Source organism: Artemia sp. Qi Xiang Cuo, chromosome 21 (genome assembly GCF_049724085.1).
Source record: "Artemia sp. Qi Xiang Cuo chromosome 21, ASM4972408v1, whole genome shotgun sequence".
NCBI classification, from domain to species: Eukaryota; Metazoa; Arthropoda; class Branchiopoda; order Anostraca; family Artemiidae; genus Artemia; species Artemia sp. Qi Xiang Cuo.
In genome coordinates, this window is record NC_142814.1 from 2,740,173 (window position 1) to 2,765,073 (window position 24,901).

The following is a 24,901-nucleotide window of genomic DNA, read 5'->3' on the forward strand; positions in this document are numbered from 1 at the left end:
TACTACGCTTATTCCCTCTGCCCCTCCCCTCGGAAGATTCCCACGTGAAAAATCCTCCCCGTTTTATAATTTCTGTTTGTAGCTTGCTTGCTTTTCACGGCTTATGATTCTATGCTTGTCTAACGACAAGTCTGATCTAATATCTGATAGTACAATTAGATATTTTCTGGGAAATGTGGCGATTTCTGTCTCTTTCAAAAGTAAGCTTTTGTATGTTACTTCTTGTACTAAATCTAAGCATATAATAAAGTTAAGAGACAAAACATAATAAACTGTGTAATAACTGTACAACATATACAAGAATACGATTAAAACGCACAATCGAGGTATGAACGTTCTTAGATATAAAATAAATTAACAAATACAAAACATGAGGATAAGGTTTGCAATAAAACAAAAAATCAAACAGGAAAACTCATAAATAATACCGATACGGAATAAAATATTTATGGGGTAAACAAAATCTCTGAAACATATCAAAGCGCAAATCTTCGTGAAAGATGATTCAATTCGCACTAATGTTTCTCTCTTTCTTGTTTTTTTTTACACTTCACACTTTTTAAGCTTAACTCTTACACTTTTTAGTTTTATTCTTTGCACTTTTTAGTTTAACTCTTACACTTTTAAGTTTTACTCTTTACACTTTTTAAGTTTAATTTAAGAGTAAGACCCAAATAGCTTATTAACTCATAAGAAGTAACTATTTTCAACTTTAAATTCTAAAACGGACGAAAATCACCAATATTGACATAAGTGATTCAATTGCAATTCTGTTTCTTTTTTTTCTTGTTTTCATGTTTCTTCCTGTTTTTATCCCTTTTTTAAGCTTAATTTAAGGTTATCAATAAAATAATTTGAAATATCAGGAAAAACCATTTTAACCCTCCCCAAACAAAAAAAAAAAAAAAATCTGAAATATCAAAAAATCACCAATATCAGATATAAGTGATTCAATTTGCAATTCTGTTTCTTCCTGTTCCATCCCTTTTTAAGTTTATTGTTAGGTTAACAATAAAATGACTTAAAATATGGAGAGTAACCATTTTACACAAAAAATAAACAATGTGACACACACAAAAATCACCAAAAAAGGTGATTCTTATCCAAGAAAGATGCTATCCAAGAAAGGTGATTCAATTTGTTGTCCATTTTCTTCTTTATTCCGTGTTTTCATGACTCTATTTGTTATTTTCTTTTTCAAAGTTTAGTATCAAATATCAAGGATATCAAACTAAAACCATTAAAAACATCAGATTCTATTTTCACCGTCCTTGGTACTTTTAGTATTAATTAAAACACCAACTAAATCTCAGAAAGAGCGAGGTCACTATGGTATTTCCAGGTAGCGAAATTTTCTAAAACATCCTGGAACGTTTCTCGAAAAGAAATAATCCTTTCATTGTACTTATCACAAAAAAATATTCTCATTTCGTATTATTCTTTTTTAATGATCAATAAAAAAGGTACAGGACACAAAAACAAATAAAAAATGTTATGAAGCCTCATTAGGTAAAAAAGCAAACATTTCTGAAAATTATAGGACCGAAAGTTAATGCGCTCAACATATCTTTTTGGGTAGGGGATGCTTACAAGATTTCTAAGCAGAAATTTTTACAAAATTTCACAGAAAAGCAAAAATTAGGTGAAACTAAAATTTGTTGGAAATTCCCTTCTGGGTAGCATATATACCAATGCCCTCTTGGCAGAATTGGCTAACGCGCTTGGATGACTTTCAAGCCAAAGTTAGTCATTCGCGCCTCTTCGGGGCCACTTTACTCCCATCTCCAAATTGCACTTCTTGTCTGAAGGGCCTTGAGACAGAAATCAGCACCGCCGGTTTGGAATTTAGGAGTCTAGTGCCCTATCCTTTACCTTTTATATATATACCAAATATACAAGTAAAATAAATGTTTAAATAAAAATATTTAAATATATAAAAATATTTAAATATAATCACTTCAAGATACATGAGAAATTTTCGTTTTATTGTTGTTTTATGCACCCGTCATATATGAAGCTTATAAACAAAAATTCGACCAGGCAGAAATTTTTTTTTTATACTTTAATCCTAATCCGAAGCAAACTGAATATTCGTTCACATAAGAATACCTTTTATCTGCCAAGATATTCAATTGTATGTTCGAGTTGAACAAGCAGCTTTAGTTTTCTTGCAAACGAAATTTTGCCAACCGACAAAATTAATTTTTAAAGTTTCATCCGTACCGAATACGCATAGCTTTTTTTCGGGTGACACGTTCAGCCCTTTAAACGGGTAGCCTTTGTTTATTGTAAACGACAGTGTACCGGTGGGGAAAACGATTTTTTTTAACCTTTATCTGAAACAGAAGACATACTCGTCACATGAGCTTTTTTAGGACATACAAATTCAATTGTACGCCCGTCTAACTGGAAGCTTTTGCTTAAGTTGAACAAAATTTCACCAGTCGAAAAAAAAATGGATTTGTCAACTCTAATCCAAAAAAGAAGTACAGCGGGTATTTATACATATGAGCATTTTTTTTATATCAGGTTATGGGAAATCAGGCTGCTAACGCCAAATTGGATTCCTTTCACAACGCAGCCTTGCATTTCTCTGTTCTCACTTGACTAAACTTTTTATTGGACAGAAAGCACGTCCACGTCAGTTTTCCTTTTTCACTATGTAATTTTCCTTTATGTTTCCTCTACTCACGTAAATTCACGCCAATATTACACTAATCAAATATGAACGTATTTGAATCGAAACGCTGGTATTATAAGAACTACATTAAGACACAACGCCATCTATATTGCACTTAAATTTTCTCGTAGATGTCACGTCAACACAAGCCCTTGCCTTTGTGGCATAGGAGAACCAGGATTAGATCCTGATTGGCTGCTGGTTTTACCAGGTTGAGGTGTGAGAGGTTTAGGACTTTCGATGCCATTTTTTCCGCGATTTTGCAATTTGATCCAGTCTTCTCCAAGAGCTTTGGCAAAATGATCATCAACTGTAAAATTATATTAATAAATAGATAGCAAAAATAAGAAGTAATTCACCAAAATAATTTATACTATTTCAAGTCAATGGTTATTGAACAGTCGAATCAATGGGCAGAAATAGAGGGCGTAATTGCCTCCCACCTAGATTTCGAAGAAATACCTTTTTTTGGTGTGACGTTTACCAAATAAGATCAAATTACACCCCCCCCCCCCCTAGATTTTGAAAACACCATTTTAGCTGCATCTTAATAAAAAGACTCCCCCCCCATATTTTCACGAATTAGCATCCGAGGTTATATCTTGATTGCCTAGAATCGCATCAATTTGTTTTAATTCTTTCTTATCTCAATAGCAGACACATAAGGTCCCCTTTTTCAGGTCCCCGTTTATCTGAAGGCTTACCACGTTTTTCTCAGGTCTGATAAGTAAGGAGTACGGCAAGAATAATTATAATGACCTATTAAAATAGTCTCATTGTTAGAACTTATTATAAAAAATCTAAATTAAATCATTAGTTATATTTATTTATTCTCTTTTATTCATAGGAATAAAAAAAGAACACTTATACCAAGAGGAAATTTGACCTGAAATTTTGGGGCAAAGGAGGGGGGGGCTAATCAAGATTTGCCCCGATCGCAAGAGAGGCCAGAACAACCACTGCATAAAAGTCACATAACCACCGTTTAAAATCATTTCATTCATCATAACAGGGGCGGATCCAGGATTTTTTAGGGGGGGGGGAGGGCGCAAAATAGATTGATCCGATAAACTTGCGTTAGGAGTAAGTTTAATTAACGCAAATTTGCGTTAATTAAGTAAATTACACTACTTTAGACTATGTTAGGGAGGGGGGGGGGGGCTCGCGCCCCCCTCGCCCCACTTCTGGATCCGCCACTCCATCATAAGTATTCTCAGTTAGAAAAAATAGCTTTTTCAAATCAAAATTCAAAAATTAAATTCAACAATTACTCAAAATTTTGAAATCCGAAATTGAGGTGGTGATTCAAGGTCAGATCAAGCGTGAAAGTCTGTAGGAAAGGGAGATTGAATTTGTTTTTTAATTTATTAACTACTCATACAGAAATTCCCGTTGTTACTACCATATTAACTTTTTCGTAACGTAACATAAGCTTGCATAGTGTAAAATTACGTGGAGGTCACATCTACTTAGCACTGTCAACAGTTAAAAACCTAACGGACCTACGAACCTAACGTAAAACCTTAAGTTACGTTAGTGTGAAAGGTTCTACGGTGTAGTGTGAAAGACCAATCAATGACAATTGCGTTTTAGAACACAATATCACTTTCTCTATCACAATAACACAATATCACTGGAAACACAAAAGATGTTACGTGATATTTTTTTGCAAGTTTAATATGTAAAGGCTATAGCAAGGGGTTATTCACTCTCCGCTATCTGTTTTAAATATTGGAGCCACTCGTTTCGTCATGCGCTGCATGTCACCGCCACGCCACAGTGCTTGGCACCCATTTCCATTTCGTTTAACAAGAGCAATATGGTTGTGGGAAAATGTCTGAAAGTGGGAAACCAGTCGGGTTACACCCCGGGTTGCCAACCCTAGTGATTTATCACTATCTCTAGAGATTTTCTATAATTCCTAAACAAAAAAAAATCACTAAATCAGCACATAAATCAGTAGATTATTGAATAAAAATACTAAATCAACAAAAAATCAATAAAAACTAGAGTTTTTCCTCCCCAGGTGGCAACCCTGGCTAAATCCTTCAACTAAGTAGGTTATGTCAATAGATTCTATTTGTATTCTATGTCAATTGTATATATTGTGTGATTTCTGTCACATTTCCATTTTTTTCATATCTTGTAGAGTTCGTTGGGTAGCAAACACACTGAGTTCCCATAACCACGTTGCCCACCGGCAATACACAGGGCACTTACCAGTCAATCCAGTCACACTAACACTACGAGGGGGTTGTTCAGTCGGTGTGGCACTTCGTCTGCCACTATCCCCTGAAGTAAAGAGGTGTGCATATCTTTCTCCTAATGATCTTCTAAAGTGTTCATCGATAACAGGATCACTTGTATCTAAAAGTAAGAAAACAAAGTTCAGGATATATTAGCCGAGTAAGTTTCCCTAGATTGTACTTTCTGCCCATATACTAGGGTCACATAGGTGCGTTTTCACGAAGGGGTGAAGAATCCCCTCCTGGACAGTTTTTTTTTAAGACAAGTATTCGAGCTAGATGAATGACACTTTTCAGAATTTTCCATTTGATGTTTGAGCTGCTACCTAAAAGTTTCAGTGCCTTGACTCCTTGACAACCGTTGACTCCAACGGTTTCAGTGCCGTTTCTAGGGGGCACAGGGTTATCTGGTTTCAATACTCCACAAATTCTTTGTTCAACTCGTACAAAAGTAGCAAAAAGCATATAAACAGAATTTTTTAACATAAAAACCTTGATTATCACTATTCCCCCCCCCCCAAAAAAAAAATCCTGGATTTTTACTCTACTTTCTATAAAATATATAAGAGTTTATCTGGAAAGCGGTCTTTGCACTACAAATACAAGTTAAAGCGACATGCGATTAAATTAAGCCACGAAATTTTGCTACGAGATTTGCTGCATTTTTTTTTGGGGGGGGGAGCCATTCACAAAAATATGGAGGAGTGATTTTTTCTTTATTTTTTTAGTGAAGCTATAAAAAATGCACCCTCCCCCCAATCTAGGGAGATAGTTTCTTTCATTTTTTTTTCAATGCCAATACCAGGAAAGATATCTTTGAAAATCTAGGCGGAAAGAAAAGATGCAGGGGTAACTTCCACCTGCCCCTTCCCCGCCATTGGCAAACCTAAATTTCCAAAACCCTAATATTTATACCCCACCACATCCGATTAAATAAGCTCATTCGACCAGCCCAAAATACTTATGCTTATATTTCGTTCATGAGATAAACTTTTTTCTAAAAGGCATTTTTAGAAAAAAACATTTTTCTCCGTTTTAAGAGAAGGCAATGCTTGCTTGCTCATATAGTTGGCGAAATAGATCACATCGAAACTGTTTTGCCGTTCTTAAGATACTGATTCTTTATTCAAAGTCGACGGAATTTAAAGTCCATTCAGTCAAAAGCTCCACAGAAAGTGTCTTAGTATTCCATCCTAAAATAGTCAAAAACAGTCCATAATTCTGTAACAGTGTTAAAACCTAAAAACTCAATTTTGCGTTTTTCTATTTCCTGTAGATATTGGAGTAACCGAGCTGCTTTTGAGTTACTTAAGCCAAAGTGAAATTTTTTGCCACTTTTGCGGCTTTTTGTCAACTTTCACAGCTTGAACCATCTGCTACTTTCTGCCACTTCAATGTTTTGCCGAGCAATTTTTCCCACGTCTTCTATAGTTTTTCCAGATAAAATGTGGAGCACAATCGATCCCCGAACAACTCAATTTGACGTTGTGAAACGAATGTGATCAAGCTGTGATCAATGTGATCAAGCTTCGATTACATCGAAGCAGATCTTCGATGTAATACATGATTATAGAGAAAAAGCGTAAGAATAAGTGCTTGTTGTGGCCAGTCATATTTGGAAGAATAGGTTTTGAATGGCATGCTAATGTGCGCATCTTTGATGAACCAAGAACATAAAAACAAAAACATTTTTGACCCCCATATTTAAAATATTAAAAATATTTTTAATTAAAAAATTATTAAAATAATTTTTTTTAAATAAAAAAATTATTAAAAATATTAAAAATAATCGAAAGTGATTTGAGGGCAATCCCCCTTCCACTCCACCCTCCCACACCCACCCTCCCACGCCAACCCTTCCATTTCTGCTCTTAAAATTTAACCAAATCAAAATAGCGTAAGTGTATCCAAGCTATCAAAGAAAGTAAAAAGATTTATTTGCATATGGTATCAAGTTTCCCATTTCAGGTTAACTAGAGGAGGTATGAAACTAAATTAAACAGTACTATTTGTGTCCAGATTTTTAAAAGGGTGTATGTTGTTAAAAATTGCTGAAATTTTTTCTCCAGCATACAAATAGTAGGTCAAACTATAAAGTCTTAAAAACGAAAAGAAGTATTATTTTCTTTTTCCCTGAAAAGACTATATCAATATAAAACGAACAGAAATTAATTTAAAAAACTTTTTCCACAAAATATATTTTTCAAAGAAAAGTAAAGAACTCTATTAAACAAATAATGAACAAAAATAAAATCAAATAATCTACCAAACATGAAACTACGACAAATCAGCATCGATAAATAAATGAACCCCAAAACGAATAGAAACTGCAATAAATAACCGAGTCAAACTCAAAACGAGCAGAAATTAACTTAAGTTGGGCGCAAAACCCCTATGTCTTCCCAAGGCCAGAACAAAATTTCGTTTTTACTGAAAAATACAAATGAGTGTGTATTGTCAGTTTAATATACATCAAAGTATAATCACCTACCGTAGGTGATTATACTTTGATATACATATACTGATATTTAGTAATCAAAATGTTAATATTATTTGATTTATTGAAGTTATAAAAGTAAAAACATTTATATTTTTTCAGTAAAGAGCAAATTAATTTGCACTTTACTGAAAGTTTTTTAAATTAATTACAGGAAAAAAGGATAGCTGTTCAAGGCAAAACTACGTATAGCACATTTTTCACTTCCGGACCTATTCAATTCAAATTCTAAAAATTCGTTGAGTTCAATGTTAAATGAAAGATGGTGGTACTAGGCATTTAATGAAGGAAATAACAGATGGTCCGCGGAATAGTTAAGTAAAACAACGTCTCCGTGTGTCTTTCTGTGCATACACGAACAAACAGCAAAACTACTAAAGCTGGAAACGTGAATATTTTCTAAAATAATTGTGGAGCCCCCAGAATGGCGTAGACTATTAAAATCTCTGAATTATCATGGAAAACAAGGTATTACGTAAGGCAAAGGCCATAAGCTCGAGTTGCGGAGCGAAGCAAGGCCGTAAGTCGAGTTGTAAGAGCAGAAAGTTCGTGCACCACTCGACGTAAAGCGAGTGATATTTGCGGGTACGTTCGTAGTGAAAAGCATATTGTAAATTATATTTTATGCCGTGAGCTCAGAAGGCCATAACTCTAAAATAAGGTATGAAGGGCCTTAATTGTTTCCAAATTCTTATTGAGATATTCTCTCTACTAAATTGTTGGCCCCAGTTGTTCCCATTCTGATTTTTCAATTGTACAAACAAATTTAATCCGGAATCTGGAAACCTGAAATTGAACTGGAAATAGAATCTGAAAAAAAAGAGCGAAAGACTTTGAAGTTTCTGATCATTTTAAATATTTGACTTTCAACAAGATCGGAGTTACCACGAAAAAATGTGTTGCATGCTTAAAATTGCTTAAAAGACCCTTGTTAATTGCTTAAAAATGTCTCTGAAAATCATTTCAAAAAGCAGTTCCTATCGTAACAAGAATAATATATTCAGAACAGGCAAAAGCTGTTGAATTTTCAGCACATTTTTCAGCCAAACTCCAATTTTTAGTTGCTATTATAACAGTCATCCACTAAAGACATCATGGGCACCATTAGGGGGACGTTCAGAGGGCAATGGCCACCTAGATTTTGGAAAAGGGCATGCTTGGTATTTTTATTAAAAAAACAAATCCCCCCCTCACGTTATGTATCCTTATTAAAACAAACCTGTAAATCCTACCCCCCCCCCCCGTATATTTTCGTAAATTTGCGCTGCTGGGAGGCAAACAACGGACATTTATGGAATAAATTACTGTTAGCTTTAAAATGACTTTCATAGGCCGCGCGCCAGCGCGGCCTATGATTTAAAGTCATATATTTTAAAGTCATATATAAAAAGTCATATATATATATATATATATATATATATATATATATATATATATATTATATATATATATATATATATATATATATATATATATATATTATTAAATTCTGTAATTTTATTTTAGCTTTTTGACTGTCGTAATATTTCAAGATCATAAGCGAAAATCAGTATTTTGTGGAAATTTTTCTAAAATTAATCTGATAAAAAAGAAAACCTTTTTATAGCAGTACAAACGAAGAAGAAATGGGATATAACCCCCACTGAGGGTTCACACATACACACACAGTATATATATATATATATATATATATATATATATATATATATATATATATATATATATATATATATATATATATATATATATATATATATATATATATATATATATATATATTATATATATATATATATATATATATATATATATATATATATATATATATATATATATATATATATATATATATATATAATTAAATTCTGTAATTTTATTTTAGGTTTGACTGTCGCAATATTTCAAGATCATAAGCGCAAATCAGGCAGACTTCCATATTGCATTTCTATGATGTCAACCTTGGTCAAAGTTTGTGTGGCCCGAATCACAATATTGAAATATTGAATTTATATTTCTTACAATTTCTAGCTCTTACTTTTTTTCGGTGGTCGAGTCGGAAATCATATTTTTAAGCGCCGTGAATAAAAAGAGCTATCTTAGATCAAATACGAGACATAATTTAAAGGAGATTGTTTGTTATTGTGAACTATAGCATAAATTCTTCTAAGTAACAACCTGCTTGGAAAAGGATGGCGTGAAGCGGCTGAGCCAGTACGGTCACAATATATTTTGATTCAATTCGCTTTGGTGCTGATTCTTGGAATATTTGTGTTTTATAAAATTTAGGGGGCCAAGCAAGACCAGATCCAGGATTTTAGTTCGGGGGGAGGGGGTTAACAAAAAGTTTACAAAATGCGACAAAATTTGTTTATGTATATTTCTATTGCTATTATACGAGTCAGACAAAACCTCAGGGGAGGGGGGGGGGTAAAACCGGGTAACGCTTCCACTGAATAGGGCCAATATTTCACGCGAGTATGGAGGATTTGGATTTTAATGGAAGGGGGGGGGTGAATTGGTCAAAATACAAAACATTTGTGAACTCTATGAAAACTAAATGGGGGTTGGCGGGCCATACCCCCTTTTTCTTCTGATAGCGCCCAGCCTTTGTTTAAACATTATTATCAAGGCTTTTTCAGTCACTTCTTCACAAAAAGAATAGAGCCCGAACTCCAGCTAGATGGCAGCTCTGTCTGAGGAAGATTTTATGCTACCTCTTATCAGACCTAAAACAGGTTCTAGTTTACATACACAGTTTTTAGCCATGCATTAAGCGGCTTTCACACTATGTACGTAATTTTCTTTGCTAAGTTATTAATTTACATTAAGCATAATCTTTCACACTTTCCTTTGAAACTGATCTAACGTAAAAATCCATAAAGCCGTCTCAATCCTCGTCTAAAATCATCACATTCATCATGGGCAAACTATTCAAAAATTAAAAATGTGGAATGGAAATGGATATTCTTGCTCTGATGGAGCGTGAATGGCTTTCCCGGAACTTTTTAGTTTCAAATTTTGCTCGTCAATAATTCCCCTCTGTTGATACTATATTGATATTGCCATAGCATACGCTTACGCAAAATGAAATTCTATGTACAGCTCGAGTCTACGGTGCACTGCTTAAGTTACAGACGAGATTTGCTCCGTAAGATTACATAACGTAACGTAGTCTTTAGCATTGCTATATCGTTAAAGGTTCTGCGGCGTAGTGTGAGAGCACTAATACAGATAATATTTTATTAGAAATGGGATAGCATACGTTACGCGCTTAGTCGAATTTGCGTTCGTAGGAAAAGAAAAAAAAACCCGAAAAATATCATAAGTGAAACAAAATTAAGTAAAATTCCTTTTGATTAAATACGGACCAAAAATAAAGAACAATAAAATAAATAGGTAAAGCCCCATTCACAATGAATTATACTGATAATGAAATTAAGTTAGCGCTGTTTTGAGCCAATCAGTGTTTTTTCAAGACTTTTTCAACCAATCAGAAAATTCTATGAAAAATCTGATTGGTTTAATGCAGGGATGTACGCAGGGGGGGGCCTCCGGGCCCCCCGAAATCTCACGATTTTTTTCATTTTCCCATAATTTTCTGATTTTTCTCACAGAATAATGGGAAGGATTTGCCCCCCCCCCCCGAAACAAATTCCTGCGTACGTGCCTGGTTTAATGAGCGCTAAATCTCGGCATAAGCAAAATCTCATTGCGAATGGGGCTTTACGCCTATGCACCCAGCCCAACTAGGAAAATACATTCGTTAAAATTTTGCACTATGTTTGTTCTTCTATTTGTCCTATGATTAAAGACAAGGTACAAGAGTGTCAGCTTGGCGTCAAACCTTCAGCGTGAGTCTTGGAAAGAAAATAAGAAAAAAGAATGGACAGAATAAAATTTAAAGAGGGAAAATAACCAAAAGATGAAGCATGAAACTAAGCAATTGGTATATATTATATACTATATAATAGAGTACATAGCCAATCGAGGGATTACACATTCCCTACCACCTTGTGGTCATCTCGAACCATCAATTGTCCCTCCACGTGTCGCACAATCCTGCCACATCAGACCCCTACGTGTCATGCCTGGCACACTTTGTATTACGTACCATCTGATGTAGGCTCAATGTTTCAAGAGGGGTCCTATAACTACTGACCCATGTGAAGAAGATACAGTCTGGAAACTCTAAAAATTCCATTGCGTTTGTCAACACTGCCCTCCGTAACCCCCAGGCAGTTCACTTTTCCCTAGTCAATTTTTCCTCTCCAACACCGCCTATTATGTTGTGCTTCAGCAATAATCTCCATTTTTACCCTAATAGAATTTTCCCAGCAGGCATGCTACAACACTTTTAGGGACTGTCCTTTTCTGAACTAAAAAGCAAAAAAAAACCGCCGCGTTTAATGAAAAAAACACAAAATTCCCACTTTCTAATTATATAGGTTTCAATAAATCTGAATATCTTTGTCTCCAGCACAAAGGGGGAAAATTTAAATAAGTTTTCTAAGATTCCCGGGAAAGTAAGTGTCAGCTTTTGGTTTTCTGATGTTTATTCGAATCCCTATCCAAGCTCAAAAATTTGTGGCAAAAACGCCCAATAAATTCTATATAGTTTGGCCATAGGAACTAGAAGAAAAGTCAGGACGAGATAGGGCGATTCGTTAAGGTACTATTCGCCTAAGATTTAACTCTCTGCAGCCATGTCGTATGGGATCATAGTTTCATAAGCTTTTTTGGTTTAGCTGTGTCTGTTAGCCTGCTAGTGTATTGCAATGCCTCTTCTATATATTATTCTAGTCAGGTGGTAACTCTATAGTTGTGACACTTCTAAAAAGCAGGGGAGATAGACGGACAAGGACTAAGGGGCTCCAAGCCTGGACTCCTCTCAAAATCTTAAATATCCCTGTGTTTCTGGGCATTTCTTATTCAAATTATTTTTTTTATTATTTTACCCCCCCCCCCAAGACAGTCCTTCGTCTGTGCCTTTGAATAGGGTACAGGAGATAGTCACATCACGCTTGGTGAAAGTTGGTAAATTACTCCGTCTTTCACTGTGGCAAGGCAGGCAGGTACATAAGCTGCGAGACAGTGTTATGTATTTCTGTCGGAGGTGGGACGGGGGGGGGGGGGTACAAAAACCTTTTAAAACATTAAATTTTTGTTATTTTTTACGAGTCATACAATATTTCTTTCGAGGGAGGGGGGCTGATAGGCTGAAAAAAACATAAATTTATAGGGAAAATTTTATAAATCGAACGAACAGTTGTAAATTTCAAACAATTCCTAGCCCAAAGCCTGGGAATTAAGTTTTAAGGAGGAATAAACACTGGATTTTAAAAATATTTAACGTTAATGTAGCGTCCAAACGTAAGTCTAGCAAGATTTCCGTGCCTAGACAAATACGTCTGGCCCAGTGTTGCCACCAGGTCAAAAACAAAACCATTATGAGCAAAAAATCACTGAATTTAAAAATTGGCTGCTTTTTTAAGAGGTAGTAAAGCTGCTACTATTCTTGTGTATTATACGCCAAACTCTAGTTTACACTATGTAAAACTCGAGAACAAACCGATTTCTTCATTAGTCTATTTCAGCTTAGCGTGAGAAAGACCAAGACAAGTAACAGAATAAATGGGAAATATATAATTTGGGCTATATATTTGCACATTAGGGGGGATGGAGGTAAAGTATTTGGACAGTTTGAAGTTCGAAAACAATTCTTATTTCATCATATGCAGCATAATCGTATCTAAGACATTTTGCATGCAGACCCGCTATACTATATATATATATATATATATATATATATATATATATATATATATATATATATATATATATATATATATATACACAGCGCTATAGACTACAAAAGGGAATACAAATGGAAACCCTTCAAACGGGTATTTGCAAGAGAGAGTGAATTGCAAAGCGTAATTTCTTATCGCGTTTACAATATTTAAACTGTTGTTTTTGGGGTTTAGGGGGGGGGAGTTACCTAGGTAAGGTTACGTATTTAATATACGTTATGCTTTACCCCTCACCTCCCTAATATGCAAATATATAGCCCAAACCTGTTTCTAAAGTATTATGTCTTCATCTTATTTATTATATTTCATAAAAAAAATATAATGTGTATATTTCATAATACACAAGTAGATCTACCCCTGCTATTTTTGATTATCTACGTCTTTAAAAGGCTCTTAAGGTCTTTTTTTCTTAGAAATAGGAAGTATTCTACACAGAGACAAAAAGAACAAGTGATTTTTGCGGCATTCTTAAAATTTAAAAAACATCACTAATAAAAATCACTAGGGGTGGTATTTACTCGATCAGGCATAAAAGTTCAGCCATACCCATATATGTACGCCACTCTTAAGCGCAGATGATAAATAAAGTGCAAGGTGGCTTCCTGATTGGCAAAAATTTGAAATTTTAAACACGGAGTTTTAAATTCTGGAGCTGGATATATATTCTGTGGCCTGTATACTCATGTGTGGACACACGTGTCTAGACAAGCAGACCTAACTACCCACGCATTTGAAGGCCGCTTTAGTACTTCTTAAACGGTCAACGGATTTGATGTACGTTTTATTGTGACATGTCACCTGTTTATTTTACACCCCCCCCCCCCATGCACTGTGACCCTGCAAAACAAAGTCCCGCGGAAGTGCATGAGTCCGAAGCTTCAAAAGGGGCTGTTTCAACTTATCCAAAATGACATCTTCTTTTTTTCTGTTACAGTTAGTTTACTAAAATTTGTGTTTCCCTTTCATGTTTTCCGAATTATTTCACTTTTAAGCAAATTACTTTGCCTGTTGAAAGATAAATTTACAGAAACTGTCATCGGTAAAAAAAGCGACAAAGTTATGTAGATCACAGACGAGGTAACGAAATTTAATTTTCACAACCTTAGTTCCCAAATTTGCAATTTGTCAGAGTTCGACATCTCTTTCGGCATAGTAAAACGGACAAATTATTCCAATTGCAAATTACCGAGAATCCCAAGAGAGCGGTTTAAAATTGTTTCAACTTTAGCCGACAAATACTGGAGATAAAATCTCGCAATTGTATACACGATTTTAAAGGAGTTGGATACGATGACCTTTACTGATAGAACACAAAACATTTTTTTTTCTCCTTTTTGGCTTTAAATGACTGCGTTTCTCAAGAAAATCGATATAATCTGGAACTCCTACTTTTTGAAGCTTTAAACAAAGGACCAGAGTTGCCACGGCGGACGATTTATGGATAAAATGTAGTGATATTTTTCCATTTTCCTTTTTGGCTTTAGAAGGCTGGTTTAAAAAAAAGAGAATCAGGACTTACATTCTTGACCTTTTGTCATAAAATTTAAACATTTTTTTTTGTTTTGGCTTTAAATGATTGTGTTACTAAAAAAATAAAAAAAATTATATAATCTGAAACGCCTATTTTTTAAAGCTTTAAACAAAGGACCAGAGTTGCCATGATGGAGGATTTATGGCTAAAATATAGTGATATTTTTCCATTTTCCTTTGTGGCTTTAGAAGGCTGGTTTAAAAAAAAGAGAGAAACAGGACTTAGTATCAGTTTTATTCTTGACTATTTCTCATAAAATTCGAATTTTTTTTTTAGCTTTAAATGATTGCATTACTAAACAAAATGATATAATCTAGAACTCCTACGGTTTAAAGCTTTAAACAAAGGACCAGATTTGCCAAGGTGGACGATTTATGGCTAAAATGTAGTGATATTTTTCCATTTTCCTTTTGGGCTTTAGAAGGCTGGTTTAAAAAAAGAGAATCAGGACTTAGTATCAGTTTTATTCGTGACTTTTTCTCATAAAATCCGAAGTTTTTTTTAGCTTTAAGTGATTGCGTTACTAAACAAATCGATATAATCTGGAACTCCTACTTTTTGAAGCTTTAAACAAAGGACCAGAGTTGCCAAGGTGGACGGATTTATGGCTAAAATGTAGTGATATTTTTCCATTTTCCTTTTTGGCTTTAGAAGGCTGGTTTAAAAAAAAGAGAATCAGGACTTACATTCTTGACCTTTTGTCATAAAATTTAAACATTTTTTTTTGTTTTGGCTTTAAATGATTGTGTTACTAAAAAAATAAAAAAAATTATATAATCTGAAACGCCTATTTTTTAAAGCTTTAAACAAAGGACCAGAGTTGCCATGATGGAGGATTTATGGCTAAAATATAGTGATATTTTTCCATTTTCCTTTGTGGCTTTAGAAGGCTGGTTTAAAAAAAAGAGAGAAACAGGACTTAGTATCAGTTTTATTCTTGACTATTTCTCATAAAATTCGAATTTTTTTTTTAGCTTTAAATGATTGCATTACTAAACAAAATGATATAATCTAGAACTCCTACGGTTTAAAGCTTTAAACAAAGGACCAGATTTGCCACGGTGGACGATTTATGGCTAAAATGTAGTGATATTTTTCCATTTTCCTTTTGGGCTTTAGAAGGCTGGTTTAAAAAAAGAGAATCAGGACTTAGTATCAGTTTTATTCGTGACTTTTTCTCATAAAATCCGAAGTTTTTTTTAGCTTTAAGTGATTGCGTTACTAAACAAATCGATATAATCTGGAACTCCTACTTTTTGAAGCTTTAAACAAAGGACCAGAGTTGCCAAGGTGGACGGATTTATGGCTAAAATGTAGTGATATTTTTCCATTTTCCTTTTTGGCTTTAGGGGGCTGGTTGAAAAAAAGAGAATCAGGACTTAGTATCAGTTTTATTCTTAACCTTTTCTCATAAAATCCTAAATTTATTTTTAGCTTTAAATGATTGCGTTACTAAAAAAAAATAAAAAAAATGATATAATCTAGAACTCCTACTGTTTAAAGCTTTAAACAAAGGACCAGAGTTGCCGCGGTGGACGATTTATTGCTAAAATGATCCCTTTTCTAAAAAATATTTAGCCTAAAACTCTTATTTTAAGGACCAGATTAGCCAGGGTGGCCGATTTATTGATAAAATGAAGTGACATGTTTCCATTTTCCTTTTTGGGTTTAGAAGGCTGGTTTGAAAAAAGAGAGAATCAGGGCTTAGAATCAGTTTTATTCTTGACATTTTCTCATGAAAATCAAATATATATTTTTTTTGGCTTTAAATGATTGCGTTACTAAAAAAATTATATAATCTGAAATGCCAATTTTTTAAAGCTTTAAAAAAATGACCAGAGTTGCCACAGTGGACGATTTATTGCTAAAATGCAGCGACATTTTTCCTTTTTGGCTTAAGATGACTGGTTTAAAAAGAGAGAATCAGGACTTTGTCTTAGTTTTGACCTTTTATGATCAAACAAAAACATTTTTTTCTTTCTTTTGGCTTTAAATAATCCTATATCTAGAAAATATTTAACCTATAACTCCTACTTTTTGAGCTTTAAGCAAAGGACCAGGGTAGCCACAGTGGACGATTTATTGCTGAAATATAGCGACTTTTTCCCCAATCTCCTGTATCTCCAGAACAGTGCTGCCACGGTGGAATAATTATAGCTAAATTTAGCGATTTTCCCCTCCTTTTTTATTTAGACGACTAAATTACTGAGGGTTTAGACGACTGAATATCTAAAAATAAAGTGAGAAATTTGAAAATAAAGAAGCATGGGCGAAAAATCAGCGGAAATTAAGCTAAATATATATGACAGCTCAAGAAGCCGTAGTTTTCCTTTAGATGTATAGTTGTCTTTGAAAATCAATAGATTGTTAATGCTAGAAATTTACGGAATTAAAGCTTTGTCAAATTCAACCAATTGGTTGTGTTTATTTAGTTTCGCGACTCAGTTTGACAACACTGATTAGAATGTGATAAAGCCCAAAAACATCTTAAAAGATCGTAGTTTTCAGGTAAATGGACCCTGGACCCTCAGATGGGTCTAGGGACAAAATTCACTGCATTTTGATGTCCTTTGTACTTTAAAGAGGTACTATCGTACTATGTGGTACACACTCAAGAATTTGGATCGCGAAGATGAGTCAATAGCTGGTTTTCACGGTCTTCATACCAGACAATTAGCTTCGACTCGGTAAAAAACTACATTGTAGCTATATTTTAATTAAATATTTATTTGGTGTTTTCGTTAGGTATTTAATAGCCTTTAATGCGTTCTGTGCGCCCCCCCCCCCCCTACCATAATTTTTTGTTGTAATTTTCATAATTTTGTTACTGAAGTATTGTTTTCATCATATTGTTTCGTTTCATTAGCATTCACCAAACTTCACTTCTCGAGTGTGTACCATATAATACGGAAGTACCCTTTAATATATTATATAATATTTACATTTAATATATATATATATATATATATATATATATATATATATATATATATATATATATGTTTAATATGACTTTTATAAGTTAATTTTCTAAAAGATGTAAATAAAGATGTATATTTAATATATTATATATATATATATATATATATATATATATATATATATATATATATATATATATATATATAATTTAATATAACTTTTATAAGTTAATTTCCTAAAAGATGTAAATAAATACCCAGAAGTTTCTATACCACGTATTTTCCATGCCTAAAAAACAAAACAATTTTATATAATTAACTCTTTTATGCCAATTAAGAATATTTGCAATAAGAAATCAATTCTGCATCTAAACCCACACACAGTGGAAATAACCAAGACCAACCTTTCTTTAGTTTTCAAAAGGCTAAAACCAAAATAAAATCGTCTGCGGTTCGTATTAAGATTGTTTATACAAGAAACATTCAGTCGATAACCTGACCTTGTTTACCATGCAGTTTACCCCTGCAAGGGGTACAGGTACCCGTCTGACACTAGTCTGAAATTATAGATGATTGGTTCCACCTTATCAAGTGATTATAGAGGTATTTTGAAATAATTAATAAAAAATGCAATTCCGAAAATAATAACTTAACCTGCTTTAGGTTTAATTACCTAACCAGAAATATAGTAAAATTCCAGGGTGGTGGCATTTTTTAAAATATTTCTATGAAAAGATCGAAAATGCTAATTTGCAATGAAAATAAAGAAATAGTTATAATTCAAAATATAGAGGGGGCAATAATCCCCTTTGTACCCCCTCAGTTGACGCCACTATCTATATTATGCAAAAATCACCAAACGAGAAATATAAACTAGTAGTAATCAGTCTTTTGAGGAATTTTGATTATATTGGACTACAGTTAATAATTAGACCTACATATCGAGGATTTAAAATTTAGGCTACTTGGCATTTTTTTCTGAAAAAACAGGAAGAGCTTACGAGTCTTTCTTATAGGAGAAAAACAACCCCTCTCATCAAGACCGTTTCCAGGGGGGTTAGGGGGTTTGAACCCCAGCCCCCCCCCCACCCCAGAATGTTTGCCCTAGTCGTATGAAACTTAATAAAAATGAATATAAATAAATTTTATATGCGTTTTTATTTTTTTTACTTTGTACCCTCCCCCCCCCGCGAAAAATCACCCCTCTCCCATTCCCCGAAGAAAACTCCTGGATATGTCCAGGTATGGTTAATCATAATAACGATGGTATTAACTACCATTAACATCGTAATCACATAATTCTTAAAAAATGATTGTAAATTCACTTTTAAAATATTATAAAAATAGGGAATAAAACAAAACATGGACCATAAGGTTTCATTAGCATCAGGGATAGGCATGTATACGAGAAGGGGATTATTCGGTTCCGCCCCATCCGGAATGTCTATAGAATTTTACGACCTTCCCAATACTTTCAAAAAAGTTTCACTAAATTCATCAAAATAATTTTATTTAAAAAAAAACCATTAGTTTTCGTTCAGAAAATGCGAATATTTCCTTGTAAGCTTCTCTTATAGTGCTGAAGTACGAAAACTGTTGCCCTCCCGTCTTTTTTTCTCCAGTTTGACCTTAAAAACTCGGTTCTCGATCATCTTTTATTTTGTTTTTATTCTTTATTAATCCACTCTTTTTTGGAGTTTAGGAGAGCTAGCCCTCGCCCCCCCCCCCCCGCCCGATCTCATACGTACATGCTTGGCAGAATAAGGCAGACGGTACACGAGTAAGGGCCACTTCTTTTTGGAGAAGCACTTTTTACATTAAAAATACAAAGATATACATTTTCAATTTGGTTTGATGCTAACTCTCTTGCCTTAAATGTTTCTAAAACTAGTTTTTTAGTTTTTTCTCGTATATCCCAGGCTTGCCCTCAATTATCTGAAATTCATACATCCAAAGGCTTTATTAGTAGACCAAAGGATGGCCATGTCCGTTTCCTAGGTATCCTCCTAGATGAAAATTTATCTTTTAAACACCATATTGAATTGATTAAAATGAAGGTATGCAGAAATCTCGGTATTCTAAGAAAACTAAAATATATCTTTCCAGGACCAATTCTAAGATTCCTATTTCATAGCTTAATTCATTCTTATGTTTCCTATTGTTGAGTCATATGGATGTCTACTTTCCCTTCTTTTCTCAAACCGCTTTCGAATACTTATGATAAAGCTATAAATCTTATCCAGGATGTAAATCGTTCGGCAACTAAACCGTTACTTGATATTAAAAAACTTTATATTCTTTTCTGTGCGTCTTTCGCTTTTCTTCAGCTACATGGTGATATTCCTAGGTCCCTTAGATTTAGCCTACGTCTTCTTTTGTATCTGATCGGTCAAATTATCAACTCCGTTGTTCTCTAAATATCCAAATTCCCCATACACCAACAATAAGATCCGATTTTAATCCTCTTGTTGCGTGTCATTTGACATGGGGCACCCTTCCCGATTCGGCTCGAGAATGCCACTCGTTTGGCACCTTCAAAAGACTAGTAAAAAAATATTTGTTTTCATGTGATTAATTTTCTTTACTTTTGCCTGCTGCCAATAGTTTTTTTTTCATTTTTTTTTTTTTTTTATTATTATTATTATTATTATTATTATTATAGATGATGTGATTCACTGTAGTTTGATAAAGCTTATTTAGTGAACTCTCCTTATTTTTTTTTTTTCGTTTTATCAAGCAAATGCTTTACATGTTAAAAGTTCAAATGCTTATGTTTATATGCTTAAATATTAATGTTATGTTTATATTGTTTAAATCTTAAGTGTTTAAATGTTTAATGTTTATTTGATCTTTTCATAATACCCCTCCTACAGGCTATGGAGCCTTTGTGGGGATTTGTAGATTGTTATGTAATTATTTTACTGGTACATGGAAAATAAATCTATCTATCTATCTAAAATCTATCTCACCTTAAAAGGCCAAACAGTCCAATTACAAATAGAACATTGCACGGTAAATATTTCATGATACTCGCTGAGATTATAAGCAATCATTTTAAATTGCGATGAAAAATCCGACGAAAGAGCGTCTTTATGGCCACTGTTCAAAAGCCTTAATTATTTGTGTAGTCTAATGCCAAGATTCTACTTTTTCGTTCGCTGAATCCAGGACATATGACAATTATTTATTTTCAAGTTTGAACTAACACATTTGCCAAAACACAAACCTGAGGGTTTTGCAATGAAATAACTTCTTTTTTTTTGCATGCACTTTTTTTTGCATCGAGTGTCGGAAGTATTGCTGAATGGGTGTGAATTGCTTTCTTTATCATTTTTTTCTTTTTGTAGCCATGGCCCATGTGCGTTAAATATCACTACTACTACTACTACTACTACTAATAACTCACCGCAGCACCAAGCCCAATCTACAACCAAGCTCCTCCTCCATCCCAATCTATTCAAAGCCTCCCTCTTTACACTTTCTCAGGAAGTTCCCATTTCCTTTAAATCTTTCTTTATGACATCCTCCCACCCCCACCCACGGAAGACCTGCTTTACCAGTAGCCCTACACCGTTGGCCGAAAAGGACAATCCTCAAAAATGCCACCATCCTTCATCCGCAGAACGTGCCCTAGCCATCTCAACCTTTCTCTTATTATAGCCCTAGAAAGCGGGATTGAACCACACTTTTCGTACAGCCTACTGTTCAATCAATCTATTATGTGTGCGGCATAATGTGTAATTATGTGATTTAGTTTAATGGTATTTTGTTTGTTTTGTTTTCGCAATTGATATGCTATTTTATTGTTATTTATTATATTTTTTATCATGTGTTATGATCTTGTGTTTTTTTGCCAGGATCCAATGAGGCTTTTGTTGCAACAAATATCGATCTATTCAAAAGTATGAACGAAATAGGGAATTTACATATTTTTATTACATACCTTATATATCGTTAATACATTTTATATTATATATCTTTATAATAAAACAATACTATTTCATTTATATTTTATGAGATAATAAACATTTATTTTTAATTAACATATTTTCTTTCATAGCTGAACACGGGGAAGAAAGGTTAGAGGAATTTGGGCGGTAATAAAATGTTGCCATAATAATGCCCTGGCTCATCGGGGACGAGCCAGGGGGTTACGCTTCACCCCCAAGATACAAGAAGATATTCAACGAACTATTCAAAAGGGTTCTTTGATAAAATAAAAAAAGAGAAGAAAGAGAAATATTCCCCTTTTGATCATGACTAAAAAAAAATTATGATATTGCCCCTCCCCGCATGAGACATTTCCTAGTGGTACCCTTGCCTCTATGCCTATATAACTTCAAACTACTATAGCTACAATAACTATACCCCTCTAAACGAAAACGGGTACTTGTTTATTATAGCGACCACACTCAGGAAGTGAAGTTAGGCTAATTCTAATGAAATATATCAGAATATGATGAAAATATAATGCTTTAGTAACAGAATTATGGAAACTACAACAATTAAGGCCGCCCAGAAAGCATTATAATAAATACCTAACATAACCAACTCTATATATTAAATATTCAATTAAAATATCCCTGCAGAGTAGTTTATCTCGCTCAGGCTAAGCTGATCAACTCCGAATGCACACAGAAAAACTGGTTTTATAACAGAGCAAAACACAAAAAAGTGAGGTCGCTATAATACAAAAGTAACCGAAAACGTGCTTAGTTTTTTTTTATTAGGGGGGGGGGGAGAATAAACGGATGTAATCTTACACGATAATCTGAATATGAAGTAATAGAAAATATAGGTTTTCAGGGGGAGGGGGTTAACGTCTCTCCCCCCTGCTTATATCTCTACCTTGTGGACAATAGCTCAATTTATAAATATTTCTCGGTTACTAACTTACTACAAAGAAGTGTCAGATTGGCCCTTCCCCTATGAAATCCCGACCAGCGTTGCCAACGCTTTGAGATAAATTGTACCAGTTTTCCGACCAGGACTGTACCACAAAAAATTAAATTATATCATGTGAACAGTAGGTTAAAAATTCCATAGTAGGTTAAAAATTTCAAATGTACTGTATTGTACCAGGACCTCTAAACTTTGCACAAAAACGGTGCAATTGTACCGCATTGGCAACGCTGATCCCGACCTGCTAAATTTATGTTTTAAATACGGACATGTCTATGATTAATTCATAAGATATGCGCAAGCATTCTTTTTTATGGTGGAAGGGGGGGGGGCATAATTAAAAGAAAAACCAGAGCTTATTAGTTATATGGAAAATGTAAGAAATCACAGGAAAATCCTAAACTGTTGAGATTTTTGGCAAAAAAAAGGCAGGTGTCCCTCATTACTTAATTACTCTGCAGGTAGAAATAAAGCCATTTTTAGAGACGGCACATTATTGGGGGAGGGTAAAAAACAGGCAGATTAAATAAAAACTAAAGGGAAATGTAGGTAAAATCGCGGAAATTTGGGGGAGGGACAGACCCGAAGGGCCACTCCGTGTGTACACAATTAGCAGTAGCCTACTTTGCTCCTTTACTCTCTCTGTTGTTCTTTTTCTGTTTTTCGTTTCTTATTTTTATTTTCTTGCTATTTTTCTCTTTCTCTGTTTTCTCTCTCGCAATTTTATTTTCTGTTATACATATTTCGGAAATAATTCAAAAATTAAGACAGAAATCAAATATTAATCAGCATGGCCTAATCCAGGAGCATTACACAGTTTGAACCCCTCTCCCCCTGAAATTTTTGTCCTAATCGCACAAACATAATAAAAATAGCCTACCACTACTTATGTCTTATAGCCCACCTCAAATGCTCCTTAGCGCGAGAGAGTGGTTAAATAGACCTACCAATATTTAAATTCAATATTTGAGTTGGTATTTTGATTAGGTTAGAAACCATTTAATATAATGCGTTAGGAGGGCCTCATTTCCATAATTTTCTGTCATAGTTTACATAATTTTCTAACTAAAATATTTTATTTTCATTATACACAGGTATATTTCATTAAGATTATCCTAACTTCACCAAAATACCTATAAACACGTATATCACGTTTTGTAATTTTTTGGAACTCCCCCATCCCCAAACAAAATCCCACCTCCTCCCCACAACAAAAACTCCCTACCCAGGCAAAATACCAGGGTATGGCCCTCTTCAGCAGCCATTTTTTTTTGTTTTTGCGCCTCACAAGTTCAAGCATTTTAAACATAATATTTACATTGTGTAACTCGAGAACTCAAGCACGAAAGTCGCTCTTTTAGCATATCTTTTAACCACAAACATGGATATTTTCTAAAACCCGTATCAAGAGTAATAAATCCCTTTTGATAAAAACATGACATTATCATTAAGAAAATCCTAATTCTGACTTGAATTCAGATGAATGGACACATTAATGATCTATTCACATGAAAACGGAAGTTTTCAGTTAATTCAAAAAAAAAGTATGTCTAAATAACGGACGAAAACCTCAGGGGTTACGCACTTGGTCCCTTAGAGGTGCAGAGGCAAAAGAGAAGGAATGGGCGAAGAACCAAAATAAGACTCGGTGGAAGAGGAAGGGGTTATAAAACTGGAGACAGGAACTAAAATTATGTGCAAACAAGAAAGATGTACAAGATGCTTTATGTCTTCCGAGGGGTCACCCCCTTTCCACCACATGGAGTATAATAATATTTACTAAATTTACTAAAATTAGGACATTAACTAAAATTATGTGAAAACATGAAAGATGTACAAAATGCTTTAATGTCTTCCGAGGGGTCACCCCCTTTCCACCACATGGAGTATAATAATATTTACTAAATTTACTAAAATTAGGACATTAACTAAAATTATGTGAAAACATGAAAGATGTACAAAATGCTTTAATGTCTTACGAGGAGTCACCCACTTTCCGCCACCTGGAGTATAATAATATTTACTAAATTTACTCATTTACTAAATTATACTAATATTTACTAAATTTACTAAAATTAGGATATCAACAAAATTAGGTGAAAACACGAAATGTGTACAAAATGCTTTAATGTCTTCCGAAGAGTCACCCACTTTTCGCCACCTAGAGTATAATAATATTTACTAAATTTACTAAATTAAACTTACTAAATTTTACTATATTTACTAAAATTAGGATATTAACTAAAATTAGGTGTAAACACGAAAGATATACAAAATGTTTTAATGTCTTCCGAGGAGTCACCCACTTTCCGCC

The 24,901-nt window shown here is 33.9% G+C and overlaps 1 protein-coding gene across 2 annotated transcripts in view; it reads right to left on the reverse strand.

Annotated features, from left to right (window-relative positions):
• Window positions 1-263: 263 nt before the first annotated feature.
• Window positions 264-24,901, reverse strand: part of Tgi (Tondu-domain-containing Growth Inhibitor) — a 149,986-nt gene continuing 125,348 nt past the window's right edge. For both annotated transcript variants that reach the window (XM_089107279.1, XM_089107278.1), the window contains exons 4-5: window positions 4,901-5,047; window positions 264-2,990 (exon numbers count right to left, since the gene is read on the reverse strand). In XM_089107279.1, the coding sequence (XP_088963405.1) occupies window positions 2,815-2,990; window positions 4,901-5,047 (323 nt within the window). In that variant the 3' untranslated portion in view covers window positions 264-2,814. The remainder of the gene's footprint in view (window positions 2,991-4,900; window positions 5,048-24,901) is intronic.